This window comes from Protopterus annectens, chromosome 4.part0 (genome assembly GCF_019279795.1).
Source record: "Protopterus annectens isolate FY-2018-M chromosome 4.part0, PAN1.0, whole genome shotgun sequence".
NCBI classification, from domain to species: Eukaryota; Metazoa; Chordata; order Ceratodontiformes; family Protopteridae; genus Protopterus; species Protopterus annectens.
Genome location: NC_056733.1, coordinates 8,519,250 through 8,543,289, shown reverse-complemented (window position 1 = coordinate 8,543,289; position 24,040 = coordinate 8,519,250). Strand labels below are relative to the sequence as shown.

At 37.9% G+C, this 24,040-nt stretch overlaps 1 protein-coding gene across 2 annotated transcripts in view; it reads right to left on the bottom strand.

Annotated features, from left to right (window-relative positions):
• Positions 1-24,040, bottom strand: part of ADAP2 (ArfGAP with dual PH domains 2) — a 977,426-nt gene that overhangs the window by 226,831 nt on the left and 726,555 nt on the right. The window contains exon 6 of one of the 2 annotated variants that reach the window (XM_044068044.1): positions 2,895-3,041. The exons of the other annotated variant lie outside the window; for it this stretch is intronic. Within the exon in view, the coding sequence (XP_043923979.1) occupies positions 2,895-3,041 (147 nt within the window). The remainder of the gene's footprint in view (positions 1-2,894; positions 3,042-24,040) is intronic. 2 annotated transcript variants of the gene reach the window in all.

The window sequence follows — 24,040 nt, the reverse complement described above, 5'->3', positions numbered from 1 at the left end:
ATAAGCTGAAATCCAGATCTTTTATTAATGATGGTGGATGAGTGATTTTTCTTTTAGTAACAATCCAGTGGGATGCTGTTTTACATGCAATTAGGATTACTAGGACCATGACTTGAGACTAGAAGTGGTTTAGCCTGAACCTGACTTTTAATTGGACTGTATGCGTGGCTTTCATGTAATTAGTGTAGAAGCCATGGTGTGTTCTTTCAGCCAACTAAATGCAAGCAGATCTATCCTTCATGTTCTTACCCCCACAATAAGTGACCAAACGAAAGAAATGCAACAATTTTTTTTTTAAATTTTAGTTCACAACAAAGTGTTACCAAACATCAATGTACAATCTGAAAATGCTTTCAGGCAAGTTCATCAGATCCATCATCTTCAGAAAATATTTAAAATGAGCATGTACAAAAAGCCAAAAAATACAACAAAAAATTATTAAAAAGTGTTTTAAAATTCCTGCATTAAGGTGTTTTATGGAGCTAGTGACCTTTTCATTCAATAAAAATTAAAATAAAAAATAAATTCAGGAAATTCACCTGATATATAATAAGATCATAATTGTGAATGTGTCCAGGAATTGTAGCTTAAATCACACTCTGGGTGGTTGCCTTGGTATCTATTGAGTCAGTCTGGGTGAGAGAGTCTTGTCTGTTGCTAAACAGCATTGTTGTAGAAACCCGTGTGTACCTTGAACGGGAAATTATTCCAGTCATTTTCAAAAGTCATCAGTATTATGCTTTGTGATCGAGTTTCCTAAGGGTTAAAATGCTGTTAACAGAGCAGCTGGTATTTTGCCCTCTAATTACTAGCATTTTAACTTTTAGGAAGTTAAATCATTACTAATGATTTGGGTGGCGCGAAAAAGAAAAAAGGGATAGTCTTCTAAGAGGTCAGTACTGGAGCAGGATGGAGGTCCAATCACGGACTCCCCCCCAACCCCCAGTATTGGGATATTCAAAAATGGAGCAGTCAATGCTACCTCCCCTAAACATCAACTGTGACTGTATAGTCTGCAGTGGCCCTGCAAAGGTTGGTCTAATGTTGGGTGGGAAAGCACAAGACCCAATTCTTGTCCAGTAAGAGACATAACCAACAACAGAATGCCAGTGCAGGAACCAAAGAAGCTGATGTTGTAGCCCTTGATGAAGCCACAGATGATGCAGACAGACATTCCTACACTGGATGGGGTAACATCAGACCACCTGAAGGCAACATGGAACCATGAAGAGGAGTCAGTGATGACAGTATAGGTATTGGTCTACTAACATCACAGGAGCTGGCACTGGTAAATGTGAGCTCACAGTATGGCACTCAGTCTCACGAAGTGAAGAACCCATTATGTCAATAGGATCAGCAGAGAAGTAAGCATTCGCACCTGATCCACTTTCATGACTCTCAAAGGGCCATGAGAGTGGAAGGAATACACTGTCCACCTGTGTTTAAGTTACATAATGGCCTTGGCAAGCTCACTATGATCAAGGGTAGAAAGTGCAGGAGACCTTCCAGCTAGGAGGAAAAAACAGAAATACCTTCAGCCAGGTTATGCACAGGCAATGTAGGAGAAAGCAGAATACAATGCATCTCTAAAGGACAAAACATATCAGTGGGGAATCCTTAATCACTGTGGTTTTAAAACCAGTACAAGAAAGAAGATCCTTGATCCTAACCAATTTAGCACATTTAACCTTAATACAGACTTTTTAACACAACAAGCATTTTGACAAAGCTTCCTAAAAGACCTCAATGTACAAGATTTGGAAAAGGCAAGGATATAGACCTCCTCTGCATGTCTGAAGATACCACAAAACCCAAATGAAGATGCTAAGGCTTTTCTCTAACTTGGCATTCTAGTAAAAAGGTACAAAGCTGCTTTTGTCATCTTCTTAAAGTTACTTTGTTAAATTTACTGCAAAATAATTACAACTCAGAAAAGTGTTGTGGATCTCAACGATACGCTCATTTATGACTGTCTGCATGAGTGATCTGCTTGCTGTAGTCAGACTTACTGAAGGAATGAGATATGATGGATAAAGAAGGATGAAGCCCTACAGATCTACCAAGAGAGAAAGTAGCTTCAGCACAAAGATAATCCAGCAATGCTTTAAAAGCAAAAAAAAGGCACTAAACTAAAAAAGACAAAATACTCAAAAAAAACTCATACACTGCAAAAAAAAAAAAAAAAAAAAAAAAAAAAAGCTACAAACAGTAATGGAAAATGAGGTTGTTGACCTAAATTCAAGAATCCTGAGAGAAAGAGAGAATGTAAAAGTACATTTCAAAATGTAGCCTGGAATCTTTTTGAGTCCAACCAAATACATTTAGAAGTGAGAAGAAACAAACTAGAGATGAGAAGATATGCACATTGTATCATGGGTAAGAGGGGTGCAAGAGATATTTTATCCAATGAGTGATTTTCCTTAACAGATTATTAAAGCACAAGCTAACCACAGCACAAGCTACATGTCTATAAATCATTAAGAAACTTTACTAAATTGTAAAATTCATTACTACTCATCTTAAACAAAGACCTGGAACAAACATTCAAATATGCTCTTAACTAATCAGCTCTTTTTGTTTCTACAATGCTTATTGCATTCCATGTGTTATACACTATATTGCAAATAACTGGTTTGCTCTTATATAAAAACATCATTGAAACTAGTTAATATTCCTTTACACATGCATACACAAATAATCACTTATGTAAGCACTTATGATGGTAGAAGAAGAAAAGCTATTGTCTAACGTATCAAAATGAGAAAACTGTTTTGGCATTTTATTCAGCAAAATGCACTAATATCCTAGAAAATTCATTTTCATGCAAAATCATACTGAATATGTTATGATCCTTTTTGTCTCTGTTAAAACAACAGTATTTTTGTGATGTTTACCATCCCATATTCATGATATACAAAGATACTTCTTGTGTGGCCGTCCTTAGTGTAAGTTATTTGAAGTCCATTGGGGTGCCTAGTTTTTTCAGGCTGAAATGTTGCATTCAGATCTTTAATGTTGATCGTAGCTTTTGGACCCTTTGACTGCAAAGAGATAACAACAACAACTGTTAAGTTACATGTTTGCTGTCTGTAGTGCATCACCTCAAAAATATTTTACCATCTGTTTGAAGGGGCTAGGTTGAGTGCATCTACCCATGGAAAATCTGTTCATTGTTTGTGTTTTAAACTGTAGGGTCACTGTCACTGGTACATTTCTGAAAATCTTTTTATAGTCTTGCATGAAACATGGTGCTAAACCTTAATCTCCAAAGCAAGGAGTAGAACAAATAGAGGCACTGGTGAAGCCTCATGTGAGTGCTAGAGAGGCTTTGGCTTTTTCTCCTTGGACATATTCTGCACTTCTGCCTCCATACATTGTGAGCATGATATTAATGCTGCTTATGCACTCATGTTTCCACGTGTGTTATGTCTGCTAAAGATGATCTGTTAGTGCCCTCATCAATTGTCCACCTGAGCTACAGCCCCATCCTCCCCTAGAGGCCATTAGCCACACACAAAATGCATGCATACTTCCTTCAAGAGGAGGAGAGTGGATAAGAATTGTTCAACTCTCTTTAAATAGCTGTTTCTCGGTACCTAACTTAATAATCAAACTGATGTCATCAACATCACAGATAGGTGCTTTCTTCTCCCTTCTGTGCTAGCAGGCTAGATAATTTTTTTTTAGAATTTAACTGTGAAGCACAGTGGCATGTAACAACAAATTTATTTACAATGAAAAAATTCTTCTGTAAATTACTTATAGTGAAAACTCAACATAATCTGGCATCTTACGACAGCATTAATAGTGAGAATTTAAGATCAATCATTTGTTCCAAAGACAAGGGATTATGGTATTTCTCAGGTTCCTAACCACAAGTCATGCAGATGTAAAAGCTTCAATGTATTTTGAAATAGCACTCTAAAGAATTACAAGCATGTTGATCAGCTACCAGCATCTAGAATTCATGGTGGTAACAACCCCCCCCCCCCACACATACACACACACACATGAAAATCTGTCTGGCAGCTATAACACTTAAGCACTGAGAGCCGCATTATCTGCTGAGTAATTTTACCCAAAAAAAAAAAAATTATATATATATATATATATATATATATATATATATATATATATATATATATATACACATATATGGATTCCTATTACAAGAACGAAAGTTCACTACTTTGAACTTGTAATAGGAAGCCTCACTTCTGAGAAAGTTCACTTTAACAAAAGTGAACTTTTGTGTAAGTGCACTTCACCGAAAACACCGCAGCACAGTGGAGGACATATAAAACAAGCTATGTCCTCCACTATGGTCCGATAGTCATGCACCTTAGGGTTAGGGTACGGGTTAGGGTAAGGGGATAGTTAGTAAAGCTATCCTCTTACACTAACCCATGCCCTAACCCTAAGGTTCGTGACTATTGCACCATAGTGGAGGACATTGCTATGTCCTTCACTGTGCTGCAGTCATCACGGACCTTAGGATTAGGGCACAGGTCATGGTAAAGGGATAACTCTATGGGCTATCCCCTTACTATGACCCATGCCCTAACCCTAAGGTCCGTGAGTACTGCACAGAAGTTCAGTACAACACCCATTTGTTGTACTGAACTTCACATAAGTGCACTTTCGATGCAGTAAGCATTCCATGCACTATTTCGAATTCGATCTAGTGTATGGAACCCATATATATATATATATATATATATATATATATATATATATATATATATACACACATACATACACAGACACACACACGCGCACACAATAGCTACAGTACATTTGGTTGCAGCTCGCTTTTACCACATGCCCAGAGCCAGATCATGGTCAAATGGGGTCCTAGGCAGGTTTATGGATCAGGGCCCCCAACCCATCCGCACTCCCCTCAGCATCTCGCATAGCAGCCATTTAGTGTCTCATTACTTGCCTTTCTCCTCAGTTACCATAAAACAATGCCCAAATTTGTCAGTGTGGACACTATTATCTTCTTTACTTCTAAAATGGTTAAAGATATTTAGATTTAACTTAAAACTTTTATTTCAAATTTTACAGCATTAATAACTATTTGTTAAGCAAAACAATATAGTCATACACTGAAAACAGACTTAGCATGGGCAACAGCAAATTTATCTGCCCCTGAAAGTCACAGTCATTGAAACTGCATCTGGCCAGTGGCAGATTAAGTGAACCATTGGGCTATTTTCAGTCCAAGGGCCCCCTGTACATATTTTAGGACCCTTCATAAATGCATGTGTTCTTTGACTCATCTTCCTGATTGTATTAAATTATATTCTTTATTAATGCAGCATCACTTATTAGAGCGAGTTTTAAATTTGTAATTTGAAACATTTTTCCAATAAGCAGTGAAAAAATACGAACAATAATGACAAGGCTATCCATTTCAGAACACTACAACCGTAAAAAGGCAACTCAAGCTGCTGTCATTATAATCCACAAATAGCAGTCAATATGCACAATTTCTGCATACATAAAACTCATCTGAATAACTCCAAATTAAAGTGATCTACAACTAATGAAGAGATTGCTGCTAGAAAACAATTTTGCATTTCAATGTTTATCTATAAATTTAGTGCCTGCTGGCCTTGAAGAATAAATTGCCTACATGTTACATTTAAAATCTAAATGGTGTGCTGATGATATACAATAGGGAATGGCGGACAAACTGGCAACAGGTTCATAGTTACTAGAAATCTCACCCAAAGGAGGGCACACTCAGGAGTGCAGCACCTCCACCCTTATGCTGTACAGTAGTATCAGCAATCAATCTACCTGGTATGGGAAAAGAACACACAACTTTCTGCACCAAAGGCAAGTACGCCACCCGCTGCACCAACAACACTGAACAGCACAACTAAAATTCAATGGCCGTTCTGATTTACAAGAACAAAGAAAAAAATTAAATTAAGAGAGACCTGGCTGTTGGTGTGGACATTTAACACACTTGATTGTTAATTATCAAGGCTTAGGGTTTAACTCTGAGCAAAGTTACTTAACTAGACTACCCTCCTGACTGGGGCTTTTACACATACATACATACACACACAAACCTCTGCTGCACCATGGTTTATATTCATTTGTTCTAACATCTGCATTAGATACACACACAAATTGGTGTCGCAGTACTCACTGTACCAAACGTCCAGCTCCATACCAAGATCTTGCTGGCTGCATACATGCTCCATACCACATCTCATGTGGTTTATGTTAGGGCGTTTGTCCTAAAGCTGAGATTTATGGGGCTTGCTGCTGTTAACAAAAGTCTGATAACAGGTCCTAAAGCCCTCCTGTATTTACTTAAATCTCCCGTTTTTTTTTAATTATGGAAGATTTGATTTTTTTATCCCCTCCCCAGCCAACATGGGCCCTAGGCAGCTGCCTAAGTCATGTAGTGCTGGATCCGGCTCTGCTTGTGCCAGTACTTTTGGAAATTTTTGTCAGCGGTTGCAGTGGTTGAATTATATTACAAACTGCAACTGTAATATAATTTCATGAGTTATCTTCCTTCACTGTGGTTGTGCGACAACAGAAGTTAGCATATTTAATTTCTGGGAGTATAGGGAACTCCCACATGGGGGTGGGGGGTGGTATGCAACATTTCTGATGATTTTAGGTGACTGTAAATGTAACCTATTTGTTTCATTTGCGATTACCTTATTTTGTTGTTTTTTTTTAAGTTTAGAAGAATGTGATTGCCATTGAAATTTCCCAACATATTTTAGATTATACACATGGGTGGTTTTGTGTGTGTGTGTGTGTGTGTGTGTGTGTGTGTGTGTGTGTGTGTGTGTGTGTGTGTGTGTGTGTGTGTATATATATATATAGAGAGAGAGAGAGAGAGAGAGGGTGACAGAGAGAAGCAGATAAGTTTATATTTCCTGTTAAAATGGCATTACTCTCTACAATAATTTGTTACTAGGGTCAAATGCAATAACATTAAATCTGTATATATCTCACTACTGCTTCAGATACAGCTACTCATAGGGTCAAAAAGATATTAAGTCATTTGATAAGGTAAAGAAATTTCAAACACAGCAAATATTTGTCAATGTTAAATGCCTGCTCCATTTTAGACTTAAACTGAAGTAATATTTGTCAATACACTGCTTTAGAATAAAACAATCACTGAATAAAAATTAATGCACCAATCCCTAAATGCACTCAAAATATTATGTGACATAAGGCTTGTGTGTGGCAGGCAATACTCTTTCTCCCTTGCTGTAATTTTTCACATTCCTGCCATTGCTATGCTATTAACTGTGTTAGCAAGTAAAGCTAGTCACTAAACAGTGCAACATATTCCACATAGAAACTTTGTAGCTACTCCATTAATACTATATTCTAAAACCTTTGCTGCATTCTAGGTGAACAACATGCTGGCAGTTTTTAAGTAGTCAGTGACTAAAACACTGGTGCTGTGAAGTTTTAAAACTGTATGCTGGGAAGAGGATCTTGTAGTTTCAGTTATTTTTCACAAACAGTATGAGCTGACATGTATGGAAGGCTGTTAGTGTTTATGTATTAGCAAACTCCTGCTAGATGGAGGTGCAATGTTATGTGAAATAATAATGTTTTGTTGCATAACGAGAATCTGCTAAGTAACAGCAAACTGACAGTGAAATGAACCATTTAAATTACAGTAATTCTAGGAAAGCACAGAGGTATACAGCATAAAAAGTAATTACCAAATACATGAAGATAAAATTCTTACCCTATTTTTATTTGTTTATAGTTACCATTTGGGGAGTGTTTGCATATCACACACACACACACACACACACACACACACACACACACACACACACACACACACACACACACACAATTATTTTTTTAATTGATAAAACCAGAAAAAGGATATCTCAGTGCTGTAAAACATTTTGACACAGTTTCATTTTTTTGGCATATCAAATTAATGAAGATAAAACAAAGGCTATAGTTGTAAAATATGTACCCACACATAAATTGGTTCAGTAATACTCATATTTATGGAGACATGATAAAATTAAATATTTAGGGGTATGGATTAAAAATGACTCTGTTATAGCAGCTAAGGATATGTGATAACAAACGAAAAAAGATAATACAAAAACTGAGAAATAAGAAGTCCTTGTTTATGGATATGGATAGCACAGCACAAGAAGTAAAATGTTTTTAGTCCCTTTAGTTGTATATACAGGTCAAGCACATTTTTATCAATCACAGGAGAAGTTATCTGCAGTAATTAATAAAGAGTTGAAGGATTTTATCTGGGAGGGGAAGAGGGAAAGGGTCAAATGAGATACGTTGATCATTCCAATAGAACAAGTTGGTTTAGGATGACCTGATTTGAAGGGATATTTTAGAGCTACGGTTAAGGCTCATATACATAGTATGAACAAAAAAATTATAATTGAAAGTGGAAAGGGATGATGATGATGAAACGGAGGGGGGGATTCAAGAAGTAAGGAGAAATGGAATTTTGGATGCAGTTCCTTAAGGAGAATATCAGCCATATAGAATATTATATTCATAACATAGCATCAAGTATTCTAAGAACTAAGCCAACATAAGAATGTAGAAAGCAGACTCTGTCAATTAGAATGACTGAAATTAGAAGTACAAACAAAGAATAAGCAAGAGACAGCTAGAATTTACTGGGGAAAATTGGAAAAGGAACCAAGGTATTAAGAGCAAATAAAGAGAGAGAGAAAGGTAATAAAAATGGGAAGAGGCCAAGAAGAAACTTGGACTGCAGGCTGGAGACTGCCTTCCGTATCAGGGATTCATATCACAGTATAGGCAAAAACAAAGGGATAGGGGAATCCTAAGTGAAAAACCTGCTCTGGCAGAATTTTTAGCTGAATACAGAACAAAAGCTGCTGCTAAAAAAGGCATAATTAGTAGGGCATATAACATATTATATAACTACAGGAATCAATCTGAGGAGGTTAGAAAAGATTGGGAAGAGAGACTGGATATGCAATTTCACAAAGAAACAATGGGAGGACATATGCATAACTCATAAATATGCAACAAAGTCTAGAAGATTTAGGATTTTTGCTTGGATGTATTTGCATAAGTATTTTTATACCCCAAGCAGCAAATGTTGGAGGTGTGATGGGAAAGAAACGAACATACGGCTTGGGAGTGTAATGAGTAGGTAGAATTAAAAAATTCAAAACAAGCTTAATATAAGGTACCAACACCTCACTTGTAACCAATATCTAAAAAAGTACCCAAGAAGGGTGAAAAAGCAGACCACGGCCAAATAATACAGAGATTTTAATATTAAAATCTCTGTTTGTATTATTTGGCTGTGGACTGCTTTTTCACCCTTCCTGGGTACTTTTTTGACATTGGTTACAAGAATTTCAAAATTCCCTACAGAGTAGTCTGTCACAAATATTGGATGAGTAAATGGGTATAACTAAAAATGATTTTTTGAACTGGGATAGAGGATCTGAACTGCCTAGACATAGTAAGGCCTTGTTACATTTAATTTTAGTGGCTGCCAAAAAAGTAATTACTAGAAAATGGAAATCAAGACTAAACCAACTGTAATAGTAGCAGTGAATATAGTAACAGAGATAAAACAACTGGAAGTGGGATCTTTAAAGAAGGGTAAGAGCAAATTTCAGAGAAAAAATTAAACTGGGGAATAATATATGTAGAATAATGTTTTGGAGTAGGAGTGAGGTTTAATGGAAGAGGGGAAAGTGAGCAATTTATGTAATGTTGGACTGATGATAATTAGATAAAAGAATGTTTATAAGAACATGTTAATATGGTTTGTTTTCTTTTATATAAATGTATGTTTATTTATGCTATAAGTTCGCAGGGTCATGGGTAAGTAAGTACTAAGCTAGCTGTCCTTGTGGGCCATTTTAAGCCTAGCCAATTTCTGTTTCAGATTTGAGATTCAAACTCTGCACCTTGTGTCTGAAGGTAAACACCTTAACCATTACATTAACCTTCCACCACCCTGAAAAGTGATAATTCAATAACGGTATTCAAAACAGAATTTTGTAAAAAATCTGGTTATGTACCATTATTTTATCACAAGATTTAAAGAAATCTACACTTATTATTTAGTAACTGCTGAGGAAACTTGTACATCAACACTACAGTCATTGTGAGGACACACACATCCCTAAATAATTTATGTATAACAAAACTCACCTTAAGGGTAAAGCAAGCTTTTTTTCAGGGTACCAAGTACTCTAGCACCCCCACATTTCCCTGTACCTACATAAAATAAATCAGGGGTCTCACAAACACAGAGAAAGGGAAACATAACTACTTTACACTGACTACTCTCCTACATTAAGACAGCCATCGGTTCAGTCAGCTGGAACTACAAAGGGGTACTTTTTAGCAACTGCAACAGTCACAAGATGTACTCCATCAGTGGCACCTTTCATTAGGAAAGATTCACTGATTAGTCTTGTGATAAGATGCCCTGATCCCATATAAAGCAGACCAAAATGGAAACAAAAGCAACACAACAAGTAGCTGACAATCACTTTCTAAACTCTCTACAGCCATATTTAACTAATAAAATATGAATCTCTACTTTCCCGCCTAACTAACTAAAAGTTGGCCCGCAAAGGAGAGGAAACAGTATATGCAAAGTCAGTTCAGTTCATCTAAGACCAGAAAGTGTCATGTTCTTAATTAATGACCGAGACCCAACTTTGTGACTATTCCAATACTTTTGGCACTACATATACAACTCAGTACTACAGGTCCAAATGCACCTCCATAGCTCATTTCTTTGACTGCAATCAAAGGTTTGTAGAATTCCTGCAATTTGCAACCATTAAATCTGGCAGACATGAACAACTTTGGTTGGTACAGTAATACTTATAAGCTGTCCCATATCAGAGTCATTTCATAGGAATACATGTGACAGTGCAAAACATAGTTCTCAACTGTCCAGATTTTCACAGAATGTCCAGATTTTTGATCCATATTTTTGGTCTGTTTTTCATAACATTGTAGGTTTCTGGCAAATTACTGGCAAATCTCTGAGGGGTGAAGTCAGAAAATAATGACAGACATTTGATTTTCAGACTTCATATCCTTCATAAAAATTGATGCTGATGCAAAACATGTTACTCTATCAACTTTCTAAGTTTGTAAGAGCAATATTTAAAAAGTGTCCCTATTTTTGGGCCTTTATCCTCCATTATTTGTGGCTTTGTCCCGATTCCTTGCTGTAAGAAGTTGAGAAGCATGATGCAAAGTTACAGTAAATCTTTACTCCTACTGGATTTTCTTTACAGAAAACATGCATATGCACACGATGCCTTCATTTCCGATAATGCACCATCAGTTTTATGACAGTTTTCAATACGGATCAATCAGTGATCCTCTTCTTTTATAAAGCTTGTCCTGTATGTCTGACATCATAGTTTTGATTTGTGATTAAAAGAGTGTTACTATTTTAAATATAATGATCATATTCTTTTTGTGACTGGGTTCAGCTGTATGGCTTTTTTTTTTTTTTGGAATTAATTGTAGATTTTTTATACAACATTTTAGAAAAAAAACTCTGCCCGAAGCAGCAAAACTAAACCACAAAGTTAAACGCTTTTAAAATAAAAATATTACTGCAATGTGCATTCAGCCACATTGTTCAAACCTTTGCTTCAGAAGACATCAAAAAGTACACCATATGTCAAACACACTAGCATTTCATTTAACTGTCATCACCCACTACAGATCAAAAAGCACCTGTAGGAGCATCTATAAACACAGGTGTGCTCTGAGGTATATTTAATATATCTGCTGCAAATCTAATACATTAACCTACAAACTACATACTTTTGTCAACAAACTTGTCACTCAGAACCCCCAATAGTATGTTTCAATGTTCGGTATTCAACACTGAAGACACAGAAAACTTAAAGCCTCAAATGAGTTTACCCTGGAGTTTGTCATAGGTATTAAATGTGTCATACACAAAATCTACAAACCAATTACTCAAATAATGTCATAAAGTAGTTAATGATTCTGCCTGTCTGATGCTTCCAAATTCTACCTGCTCTGTATACAAAGCTTCTATTTTTAATCTTCACAGGTTCATAGGTATGTACTAGGCTAATGGCCTTGGAGCCTATACAGGCCTAGCCCAAGAGATTCCCTGGCATCATGCTGCCTGAAGTTAGTTCCCAGTGCCCTTGTCAAGCAAGGCCACCAAGGTGATCCCTGTGGTGTCCGCCACCCAAAGTTAGTTTCCTGTGCCCCTGTCAAGCAGGACCATTGAAGTGATCCCCGGAGTGAACTTCCTATTGCCCATCCATATGTCAAGATTTCTCTTGAAAAGGGCCAGTGAAGTGCTCTGCTTGACGTGAATGGGGAGTTTGTTCCAGAGTATGGGAAGTTACTGGGTTAGGAACCTGTCCCTCCAGCGTGTTCTGTTTATGGTGGTAATGAGGTTTAGGACCCTGGAGCGTATGGTGCTAAAGGATTGGGATTTCTTTAGGTGTAGCATATCTAGCAGCTCTGGGTCAGACATGGCTTTATAGGTCAAGCAGAGATCACCTCTAAGTAGGCAATATGAGACTGAGTATAGCTGGAGTTTTTTGAGTCTGTCAGTGTAGAGCATATGTCTAAGGCCTAAGATCCTTTTAGTTAGGTATGTTTGTGGCCTTTCCAATTGTTGTAGGTGCCTACTGAGGTACATACCAAATGGGGCATTATATTCAATAATAGGTCTAATGAGGGAAGAGTAAATACGGACTATGACCTCTTTCTTTCTGGATGAGAACCCTTTTGTGATAAGATGTGCTACACAGAAGGACTTTCTGACCACAGTGGCAATGTGGTTATCAAAGGAGAGGTTGCTGTCAAACTGTGTCCCCAGGTCTCTTATCACTCCTTCTGTATTTAGCAGGCTACCGTCTATGTGGTAGTTCATGGGCACCGAATTTTTCCCAAAGAGAATGACAATGCACATTTTGGCATTGAGCTTGAGCCCATGGTTCTTGCACCAGTCACTGGTCTCAGTGAGGCCTTGTTGTATGATGTTTACATCCACAGGAGAATCTATAATTGCTCCCAATTTGCAGTCATCTGCGAAATTGGTCAACCAGAGTCCCTTTGTGTTGGCTTGGACTTCTGAGAAGTAGATGCCAAACAGGAGAAGACCCAGGATGGAACCCTATGGAACTCTACTTGTAACTGGTCAGTAGTCAGATTTAGAGTCCACTAACTTTACAGTGTGGGTTCTATCAATGAGCCAGTTGGCTACCCATCTTATGACATACAGGTTAAAGGTTAGCTTAGTGAGTCTATCTATGATTCCTGAGTGAGGGTTGGTGTTCAAAGCCTTGGCAAGATCTAGGTAAGCTGTGTACATCACCTTGCCCTCATCCACAGCTCTGGTGACAGACTTGAAGAAGTCTATCAGGTTGAGCAGACATGATCTGCCTTTCACAAACACAAACTGCATGGGGTCCAGAGTTTGGAGATTCCCTATATCCCTGTTGATAAGGTCTATAATGATGCGCTCCATGGCCTTACATATCACACTCGTCAGGCTAATGGGGCGGTAGTTCCTAGGATCTGTAGTTGCTCTCCCTTTTTGTAGTGTAATGACTGTAGCAGTGCGGCATTCTGCAGGAACAAAGCCTGAAATTAGTCTGTGATTGAACAGGGTACGCAAGTGTGGTACCAGTTCATTTTGTAGTTCATGTAGGACACAGCCCGGGATATTGTCCGGTCCCATGGAAGCTGTATTTTCGGCTTTGGGCAGTGCGTTTTTACCTGTGTAGCCATGATGATATGGACTTGGCATTCCTCAGGTACTGAGATGGGCCCTTTGAGGGGGGTGAAAGGGGGGTAAAGTTCACACTGAACCTGTCGGCCAATATGCTGGCAATATCAGTTGGTTGTGTAAATGTATTGCCATTGTGCTGTAACAGAGCAGATCTGAGACTTGCCATGTAGATTCTTGACATAGCTACAGAACGCCTCGTGGTTGTCTTTAGAATCTGCAGCAATTTTGTTTTCATAACAGACTTTAGTTGATTTGATAAGGGATCTCAGTTTTTTGCCGAGGCTAACAAGGCAGTTTTTCCAGTCATGGGATTTCACTCTTTTCTGCAACAGTTTTTTTATTCTGTTGTAGAGTTTGTTGATGGTAGGGGTTCACCAGATTGGCTTCCTTTTTTTGGAGGACAGCATCTTGGTTCTGTTTGGTATGGCCCATTCCATGTACATATGTATGTGCTCATACAGTGCATTGGTGTATGATTCAGCAGGCATATACCTATTTGCCATTTTCATGAGCATTGTGAAGTTTGCCATTTCTGTTTTTAGAAGACAAAGTTGTCTTTGGAGAAGTTTTTTATGGTGGTTTCCTCTGACGGAGGCGTGGGTGGGATGTGGATGTCCATGGTGATAAGTTTGTGCTTAGATCTGACCAGGGAGGAGGTGGTATCAGGTGTACAGCAATTGTCACCCATGTTGGTAATGACCAGGTCAAGGATGTTTCTACCCCTGGTGGGGGTAAGAATGAGATGGTATAATGCATTGGAATTAATGAATTCCAGAAAATGTTGAGCTAGTGTGCTGGTACATGAGTAACTTTCCCAATTAATGGAGGGTTAGTTAAAATCTCCTAGTAGAAGGGTATTGGGTTGTACCCTAATATTTTCCAGTCTGTTTAGGAATGTGGAGTGGAACTCTTGGGACATGGTGGGGGATCTATAGCAAGCTACAGTCTGGATTCCAGTTTTACCCAGTGTTAGCTGCACCTGAAGTATCACAGATGTGTTATGTTGGGCTATTTTGTCTGGAGGTGTCCATATCTTTTATGAATATGGAGAAACCTCCACCTTTAGTACTTCGGTCTGGATTAGGGAGCCAAAAGGTGTGGTACAAATTATAGCCTGGTAATGCTGGGGTGCTCTCCTGAGCTTTGAACCAGGTCTCGGTCACTGCACAGATGTCGATTTCTCCACTTTTAGGAGTGCTTTGAGTAAGTGCATTTTGAGATTTAGACTTTTAGCATTGAGTAGCATAACCCTCAGATTTTGTTTGCTTGTAACTGTTATGGGGGTAAATTGTTCTTCAGGGCATTGCCTAGAAAAGGCACTATAGGGGTAGCAAGAGCTCTGGTCAGTATCCGGAATCCCAGGGGTGACAGGTGCGGCCATCTCTGGCGAAGCATCGAGGTCTGTCGATCATGTCATCCCAGGCAGACAGATACTGAATCCCCTTAGAATGACACCAGAAACTTAGCCAATTGTTGAAGTCAATAATTTTCTGTTTGTACTGTGGTATCATTCTGGGTGATGGTAGGATGCTACTCAGAGCTATGATCATACCTGCCTGGGCTACAAGATTGGAGAGCTCCTCTGCATCTCTTTGCATGTAGTCCACGAAGGGATGTGCCAGGTCATTCACGCCAACATGGACAATGATTGAGTCATATTTGCACTTGTTGTGGAGCGACCTGAGTGTGTGTGTTATGTGGCAGAGTTGACCGTAACTTTCTCCTGATTTAGCCTGGTGAGTGGGACATCAGTGTGCCTTACTATTGAGTCACCTATGACTAAGTGAATTGGGTAAGTTGTTTTGCTTAGGGGTTTTGGTTGTGTGGCACACTGTTTGTGTGGGCTGTTGTGTGTTACATGGTTTGTGCTGGGATGTGGTGGTTGTTTGCGTTTCTGCCTCGGAGGTCTCTGTTGTTTGGGCAGGTTTTCATTGAAAGCCTCCACGAAAGTAGGTTTGTGTTTCTATGTGAGGGCTGTGGTGGTGTATGTACATGTGGGCTATGTGTCGAATGTGGTGTTGTGCAGGTGTTACCCTTCTTCTACTGACTGGCTGATTCATTCTTGGCTTCCAGTTTGGCTGTATATGTGCATCTCTCACTGGTCATAGTGTTGTGGGGTAGGTGGAGGGGGTTGTCTGTGTACATATGGCAGCTACTACATTGCTTCAGGATGCCCAGGTTAAACAGGTTGATAGGAGAAAGCACAGGGAACTGACCTTTAGACATGCCTAGTTTCATCCCAATATAATTAAGTACTGGAGCTGTTATTTTATTCTCCACTGTGGAGAGTGTTAATGCTGGTAGCAGTATGTATGCGACAATAAATGCTACTATTAGTTTTGAGCAAGTTTGTGTGTGTCTTTCGGCTTTTCCCAGTTAGGGGTCACCACAGCGGAAACTCCGGTCCGCTAATGATTGGCAGTAGATTTTTACATACTGGCTTGCCGGGCCTAACGCACAACCTTCAATGAAGGAACGCCAATTCACGCATGTCGCCACACAGAAGACGCTCTAACTGAGAATCGAACGGGCAACGTCTAACTGTGAGGCGACAATGCTACCGCAGCAACACCACCGCAGTCTAACAAGTGCTGATCTTAAACTAACTAGTTTGAGTGCAGAAGTGTGAAAGCTAGCAAGATCTAAATGAAAATTTGAAGAGTAAACTTTCTGGCTCCGGTAATAATTTACCCTAACTTAGCAGCGCTGCACGACACGCAAACCCGCTCAAACACAGGTTTTTAAGGCAGAAAGTTAAAAGGGATAGAAAGCAGCCCAAAACGGCCAATAAGGTACAATTTCAGAGCTGGAAACCACTAAAATAGCGATAGATAGGCTGCTCAGTGCTTACCACTCCCACTGATAAGCAGAAAAACTTCCTTAAATCACAGCAAGGTCTGGACAACTCAAACTCAAAATACAGTCCTACTCCTGGAATCAGCAAATTTGAAATCCAGACTATTCTAGCTAGAAAAAATGGCAGGAAACGAGCAAACAGAATTTTTTTTCTTTTTTATGGAAAAAAACAGTCAGGAATACAAATAAAACAGCAGTAAACACACTTTTAAGGCACAGAAAGGCTAACACACTTGAGTGTATAGCCTACAACAGTAAATAACTTAAACAATGACAAAGTGCAGTAAACAATTTTAAAAATGTAAAATACAGTATCAGTAAATGCAGTAAGCTAAAAACAGCTAGTTTAAAGTGCGTTAAGCAGATACAGGCAAAAAAAGCAAATGGGGGTACTTATGATCAATCAAAGACACTCTCTCTCCTTTCTGCTGCTGTAGTAGTTTGTAGGATGCCCAGACAGGATCTGCAGAGCTAAAACAAGTGCAAATGTGTTTTAAGGCAGAAAATTAAAAGGGATAGAAAGCAGCCCAAAACGGCCAATAAGGTACAATTTCAGAGCTGGAAACCACTCCTCTAGCGATAGACAGGCTGCTCAGTGCTTACCACTCCCACTGATAAGCAGAAAGACTTCCCTCTACCACAGCAAGGTCTGGACAACTCAGAAAATCAAAATACAATCCTGGAATCAGCAAATCTGAAATCTGGACTATTCTAGCTAGAGAAAATGGCAGGAAATGAGCAAACAGATAGGATTTTTTTTTCTTTTTCATATCAGTTACTCATGGACCCACAGAACAATTCTTATTTTTCTACTCTTTAAGTGGGAGATGAAAGTGACCTCAACAGATAATGACAGAATGCCATTATTATAACATGTATAAATCAAAATAACACCACCCTTCCTAATTTGTATGATATACATACATACAAATATTTCAAGGACAGGCATTAATCCCCTTCTAGCTTGCCAATATACCAAAACACTTGTTCATATAATAAGTATCCAGGCTGTTCTTAACAATATCTAAACTAATACTTGCTTTAATGTGATTTGACAGTCTGTTCCATGCATCAGCTACTTTGTCAGAGAACCAATTAGTACACTTCGCATTCCTACAGAATTTTCTATACAGGTTGTCTGATGATTCTCTAGTACTTTTTGATAACCCCAAACATTCCCAGAGGTAGTTGTCCCTAAATGCCCTATATACTTGAATAAGATATCTGCTTAGATATCTGTAAGAGACACGGTACAAGTTCAGATATTTTAGTCTTTCATAATAACTTAAATTTTCACATCCATTGATACCCTTGGTATATTCAATTTGTACTCTTTCCAGTTTACTCATGCTTGTTTTCCTGTAGGGTTTCCATATTGTTATTCCATGCTCAAGTTTGGGTCTAATGTAACTAACAAACAATGACTCATTATTTTTGATTTCCTAGACTTTATACATCGTTTTATACAACCTATAGTTCTATAACTATCATTAACCAATTGGTTGATATGATTAGAAAAACTCATAGTCGAATCTACCCATATACCCAGGTCCTTAAATGAGTCTACAGTTTCAATCACTGTGTGCTGTATTAAATATTCACCATTCAATTTATGCCTACTAAATCTCATATTCTTAGATTTTTGATGCATTTATCAGCATATTATTCTCCTTTGCCCAAATGGTTAATTTAGTCAAATTATTTTGCAGACATGCCTTATCTGTAACACATGTAATCAGTTTACCCAATTTCAGGTCATCTGCATATAGACTGTAGAACACCTCAAATGAAAAAGTTAAGTCTGAAAGATACAATCTAAACAAGTAAGGGCCTAGAACCAAGCCCTGTGGGACACCCTGACTGTAACCAAGGATTTTGCCTGTCCAGTAGCTGTATGATACTTGCCACATCCTATTCGCAAGCCATGCAGCTATCCATCTTATCAAGAGTATATCAATACCTAGTTATACTAATTTATTGATCAGTGTTATGTGTATGACCCTGTCAAATGCTGAAGTTAAAGCTATATAAATTACAACACAGCACAATTTTTCATTCATAGCTGTTACTACATTGTTATAGAACATCATGTTGCAGGTGGTAATAGATCTGTTTTCAAAATATGCATGCTGACATATGGTTTCAAGTCACAACCTATCCAGTTCTGACAATAACGTATCCAATATTACCTTCTCCATTATTTTTCCACAACATAAAAGTAGATCATATCGCCCTGCTAGACAGGGGTCCAGGGAAGTAAATAGTGTGGGAAGAAATAGCCAGGGAATTGTTATGGCTAGACTTGTATAGGCCCTAGGGCTAATAGCCTAGTACCAACCTATGAACTTAAGGGTCTACAATACATGACTCTGGGTTTGCCCTACTCCCCCTTTCCTTTAAAAACAAAGATATGGAAAATAAACTATCTATATAACTTAGATGTTTGAACCTTAATGATCTGCCTTATGTAGGTTTTCTGCATTCTTTCAAGCTTTTGAAATACTATTAAGCCGTAAATAAAAAAACAGTACTCCAAATTCAATATGTGGTCTATTAAGGTATTTAAATACAGGTATCAGTACCGTCTTGTCTCGGTCACATATGGAAATAAGAATACCCTTCATAATGTTGTAACATTTTCTATAAATGGATATAACTCAGACTTTGAACCCTAATTCAATATCAATGACAACACCAAAGTCTAACAGTCCTGGAACAGGATATCATTTCATGATTAATAACATAATGGTATATATTATTACCCAACCCGATGAAGAGCACATTACATTCTTTAATATTGAAAAACACATTATTACTACCAGGCAAAATATAAAAGAAACTATCTAGAAAGCTTTGCAAAATGCTGTGATGTTGCAATTACTAAAGAGACAGTTTTGGTGTTTGTATTTTTGCTCACACATAACCCATCACTAAGGCCGAGTATTGACATAAAAAAAGATTAAATAACTGTAGTTTTACTATGAACTCCTGGGGAATACCAGCATTTCCCACCTTTGCTTTGGAGAGTTTCTACCATTCTGACTCAGTACTATCTGTAAGCCACCATGCAACCCACTGATATCATATCTGTTAGTCTGCAAAGACTGTTACTTCCAGCAACTTTTTAGGTGGGACAGAGTCAAATGCCTTTGATAGATGAAACATACATCAACTAAAAATCCTAACTCCAAGCAGCCTACCACACAGAAGCTCTGAAGTCTATTTAGACACAATCATCCTATAATAAACCTATGTTGCATATCATCAATCATCTGTCTGGAGGTATTAAAGAAGAGGTTTAACAGAGATTTTTCAAATGCTTTCTGTCAGTGAGGTCTGAAAATCTTTACCCGCGCCCAAGTTACAGCCCTTAGGAAAGGGACCACTGTAGCCTTTTTTCATTTGTTTGGAACATATCCACTTGTGGTGTTATTTGGGTAAGAAAGTTAAGCAGGGTACTAACTGAGGTAAGACTTTTGTTAAAAAAAAATTAAGGCCATCAGGCCCAACCATAGGATTTTTGTTTCTTACTCCATTAAATGCATTACTAGCATCATTGATACTGATAGATGGAGTCTAACTCTTTATTTAAATCACCCAACTCATGAGGTTGACATGGGGTATAGGTGTTAAAGAAAACAGTCACAAAAACATTGTCAGTAATACGGGAATCATTAATAAGTGCATCTCCATGACTCAGACTTGTAATTTCAACACCAGAGCTGTGCACCGCTTTATGTGTTTAAAAAGGCTTTATGTTTCTCAATGTTAAACTAATAAAAGTAGTACTTTTGCAGGTATGGGTTCCATCTTTTCATGCATGACTGTCTCCTTTCTATTTCCTAATTATGACTGTTACATGGATCAGCCATCCCCTAGTCCCTGCATGGACAACATATCAGTAGAGTAAGGACACTGTCACTCTAGGGTGTGTACCTCCATACAGGGCACATACATGTGCTTTCTTGTGTGTTTACCACTGTTTAGATTTGTGTGTAAATACCGAGTTGGGTACTACAGTTTAGGTGGGTAATCTGTGGAAATGCACAGATGCACAGAGTGACACTGTGTCTGTTAATCCTTTGACTGTAGATAGTCCTCTGCCAAGCTCTGAAATATTGAAATATTGAATATATGATATGTCAAGAATAAATATTACATAACAGTTAGCTTTTACTTTAATAACAACATGGAATGCACCACCTGCATTAGCTTAAGAGTGTGGTAAAAACTGAAAAATCTTGCTTTTTGCTTACAAATCCATCCATCCATCCATCATCAACCTTTTTCCCATTTTGCACATGGGGTTAGGGTGTCACTTCAACAGTGACAATCATCTTGAGCCAAGGTTTACACCACCGGGTGGCTAGTCCCGCCATGTTAGTTCATCTGTACCACTCACTCGCACCTATGGCCAATTTAGAGTATCCAGTCCACCTACTGCATGTCTTTGGAGTGTGGGTGCAGCACCTGGAGGAAACCCACATGACCGTAGACTCCACACAGAAGGCACCTCAGCCAAGAATAAACCGGAAAACCACTGTGAGGTGACAATGCTAACCACTACGGTGCTCTAGAAATATCCCACTTTAATTTTGTATTGTCAGCCTAAAATAAGCAACAGATGTTACTGCTAAACAATAGAAAAGGTACAAATAATGGAACTCATGAAGCAGAAAGGAATGTTGATCTATAACTTGCAAATGAGGGAGTCCTTTCATACCACACTAAACAAACTGATGACTTTACTAAAAGCAACAGTCCTAAGATAAGTGCAACAAAACTGTCTTGAGTGCCACTTTAAAAACATTTACTGCATCATTAGCTGAAGTTTCAAACCCTCTACTGGCACTGGTTATCTCATCATAAAACTGTACTGATGTTAATTATAATTTGCATAAATCCCACTTCAGTTAGCCAGTGTGTTTGTGCTTTCAAGCCAAAATAAAAAATAGAATGCAGCAATGCACCAATGCAGATTTATACTGCATTAAGTACTTAGGGGAGCATCATACAACAAATATATGAAATATAAGCTAAACGCTTTCCAGTTACCATGCTTTTCAGGGTTTCACTCTAAGTAATAAGGTAACATCAAGTGCTACATTAATATTCTAGCTAATTAAACTTTGATAGTACTCACCTTGTACTGCACTGTCTCCAGGGGTTATGATTCACCTGCACATTAACTGCATCCATGTGCAATGTTTTCTACTGCTTTTATCATAATCACACTTGTGTTTTATTTCAGTTTGGCTCTTCCCTCACTGTGATAAGTTATAAACACCAATATAAAGCTGTCCCTATAGCAAAGACCTATCTGAGAGATTTGTATACATGATGACCATGATGGGCTATATTTATGTCGTATCAATATGTCAAGAAATAACAGAATAAAATTTATATATTTTAATAATATAAAACACAAGAATTCCACCAGCAGACAAACCACACTAGTAGCCAGAAATCAAAACTAAGTGCAGAGAAAAGCACCAGTGTGGAAACATAGCAGTCACAATTCAGAATATCCACATGTAAAATAGGCAGCAAACAGCAGGCAGCAGTTAAAATAAAAACAAGTATGGAAACACAGCAGTCACAATTTAAAATATCCAAAGGTAAAGTAGGCAGCAGGTAAAATAAATCCAAGTTTAATGCATATGCAAACTGGTAAGCACTTTCGATATGGAATCATAGCTTCTTCAGACCCTAATGAAACATCAGCTTTACTATACATTTATGTAACACTGTCATAATACACAGACCAATCAAAAACTAAAACTAATAAAACAATTAAATAAAGCTGAACTTGACTAAAAAAGTGAACCGAGCAAAAGGAAATAGATGTTATGTTTTCCTTTTCATTGTGGTTTTTAAAACAGGTTTCAAAGTTACAAATTCATTCAAGTTTCAAAGGTACAAATGAATTTAAACTTTACCCCATATGAGAACATAGTTTGGCTATCCATCTTGCTTCACATCTTTGTTTCATTTTCAATGTTACCCAACCTAGCATTCTCATATATAACATCTAACGCAGTAAAAGAAAATGTGTGTAATTACCTTGCATCTGAAATGTTTGGCTAAGGCATTGACAGTGTTACCTTTATTCATACAATATATATGGTACCCAATACGTTCACGAAACCAATGGTTGGTTTTGCAACATAAAATGAGCTGCATTGCTCACAGTTGGCTAAATAAACAGCGTTCATGGTGTCACAGTTAACCATGTGGATGAACAAACTCAATACCCTCTCTAACATAATGACAAAAATTACAAGTGCCACACTTTTTGGTACCCTCTCCCCATTGTCCATAACCCAAATTACCAGGTAACACAACAACCTCTTTAAATTCACCATATTCCTGTAGTAAAACTTAGGAGATGTGCCAATTAATGCTTCAACAGATGAATCAGAGGTTAAAATATGCCAATTCTTTTTAATTACATCAGTGACCTTATTTATGTTGCTGGAAAAAGTCATAGGGACTCTTAAAATAATTGTCCCTTCTAACTTGTCTATGTGGGTCCCGGGTGGGTGTCATAAAATAGGGTGTCCCAACACCATTCCTAAGCTGGTGGGCACCACATATACCCTTAGCTATCTTAGTCCCCTTATACCCCCTAGCTTCAAAATCATCCTTCAGGGTCATGATAAATTCCTCAAAATCCTGGTCTTTTAACATGTAGCCTAGAGGCCCTTACCATTTTTTCCTTCACCACATTTTTAAATACATGGTTAGGATCATTACTGCTATGATGGACAAAACTCAGTTTGTAACAATCCTTCCTATAAAGGCTTGTAATAAGTCTATTACTATCAGGCTCCCTCTTCATCATAACATCCACATAGGGTATCTCAGTATGGGACTTAGTGACAGTGAACTGCAAAAAGTCTGTAGTGGAATGAAGACAGCAAATTAATTCATCTAATTCCACTATGGTGCCAGTTCAAACCATAAAAAAGTCATCCACAAACCGTTGATAAAATTTTATTTGATGACCCCACCATCTTGAACTAACTAGAGACTTGCATTCCTATACGGCCATAACATTGTGCCATAGCTACGCCATGCCTCTGATGGTAATATCTATTGTTGAATGTGAAAATGTTATTCTCTAAAACCATATCAAGCAGAAATGCAATAAAATCAATCTGTCTAGCATCCAAATTGCTTCCTATTTCAATAAAATCCTTAACCATTAAAATACCCTGCTGGTTAGGTATCATTGTGAACAGTGATACAACATCAAGTGTTACCAAAAGTTTACTAGTTGGAAACGCATCATCCTTGGAAAACTCATACAAATCAAAAAGAAATTGCTGTATATCTTTTAACATAAAAACATAAGTGTCCAATATCAGTCTTAACTTTTTCTCA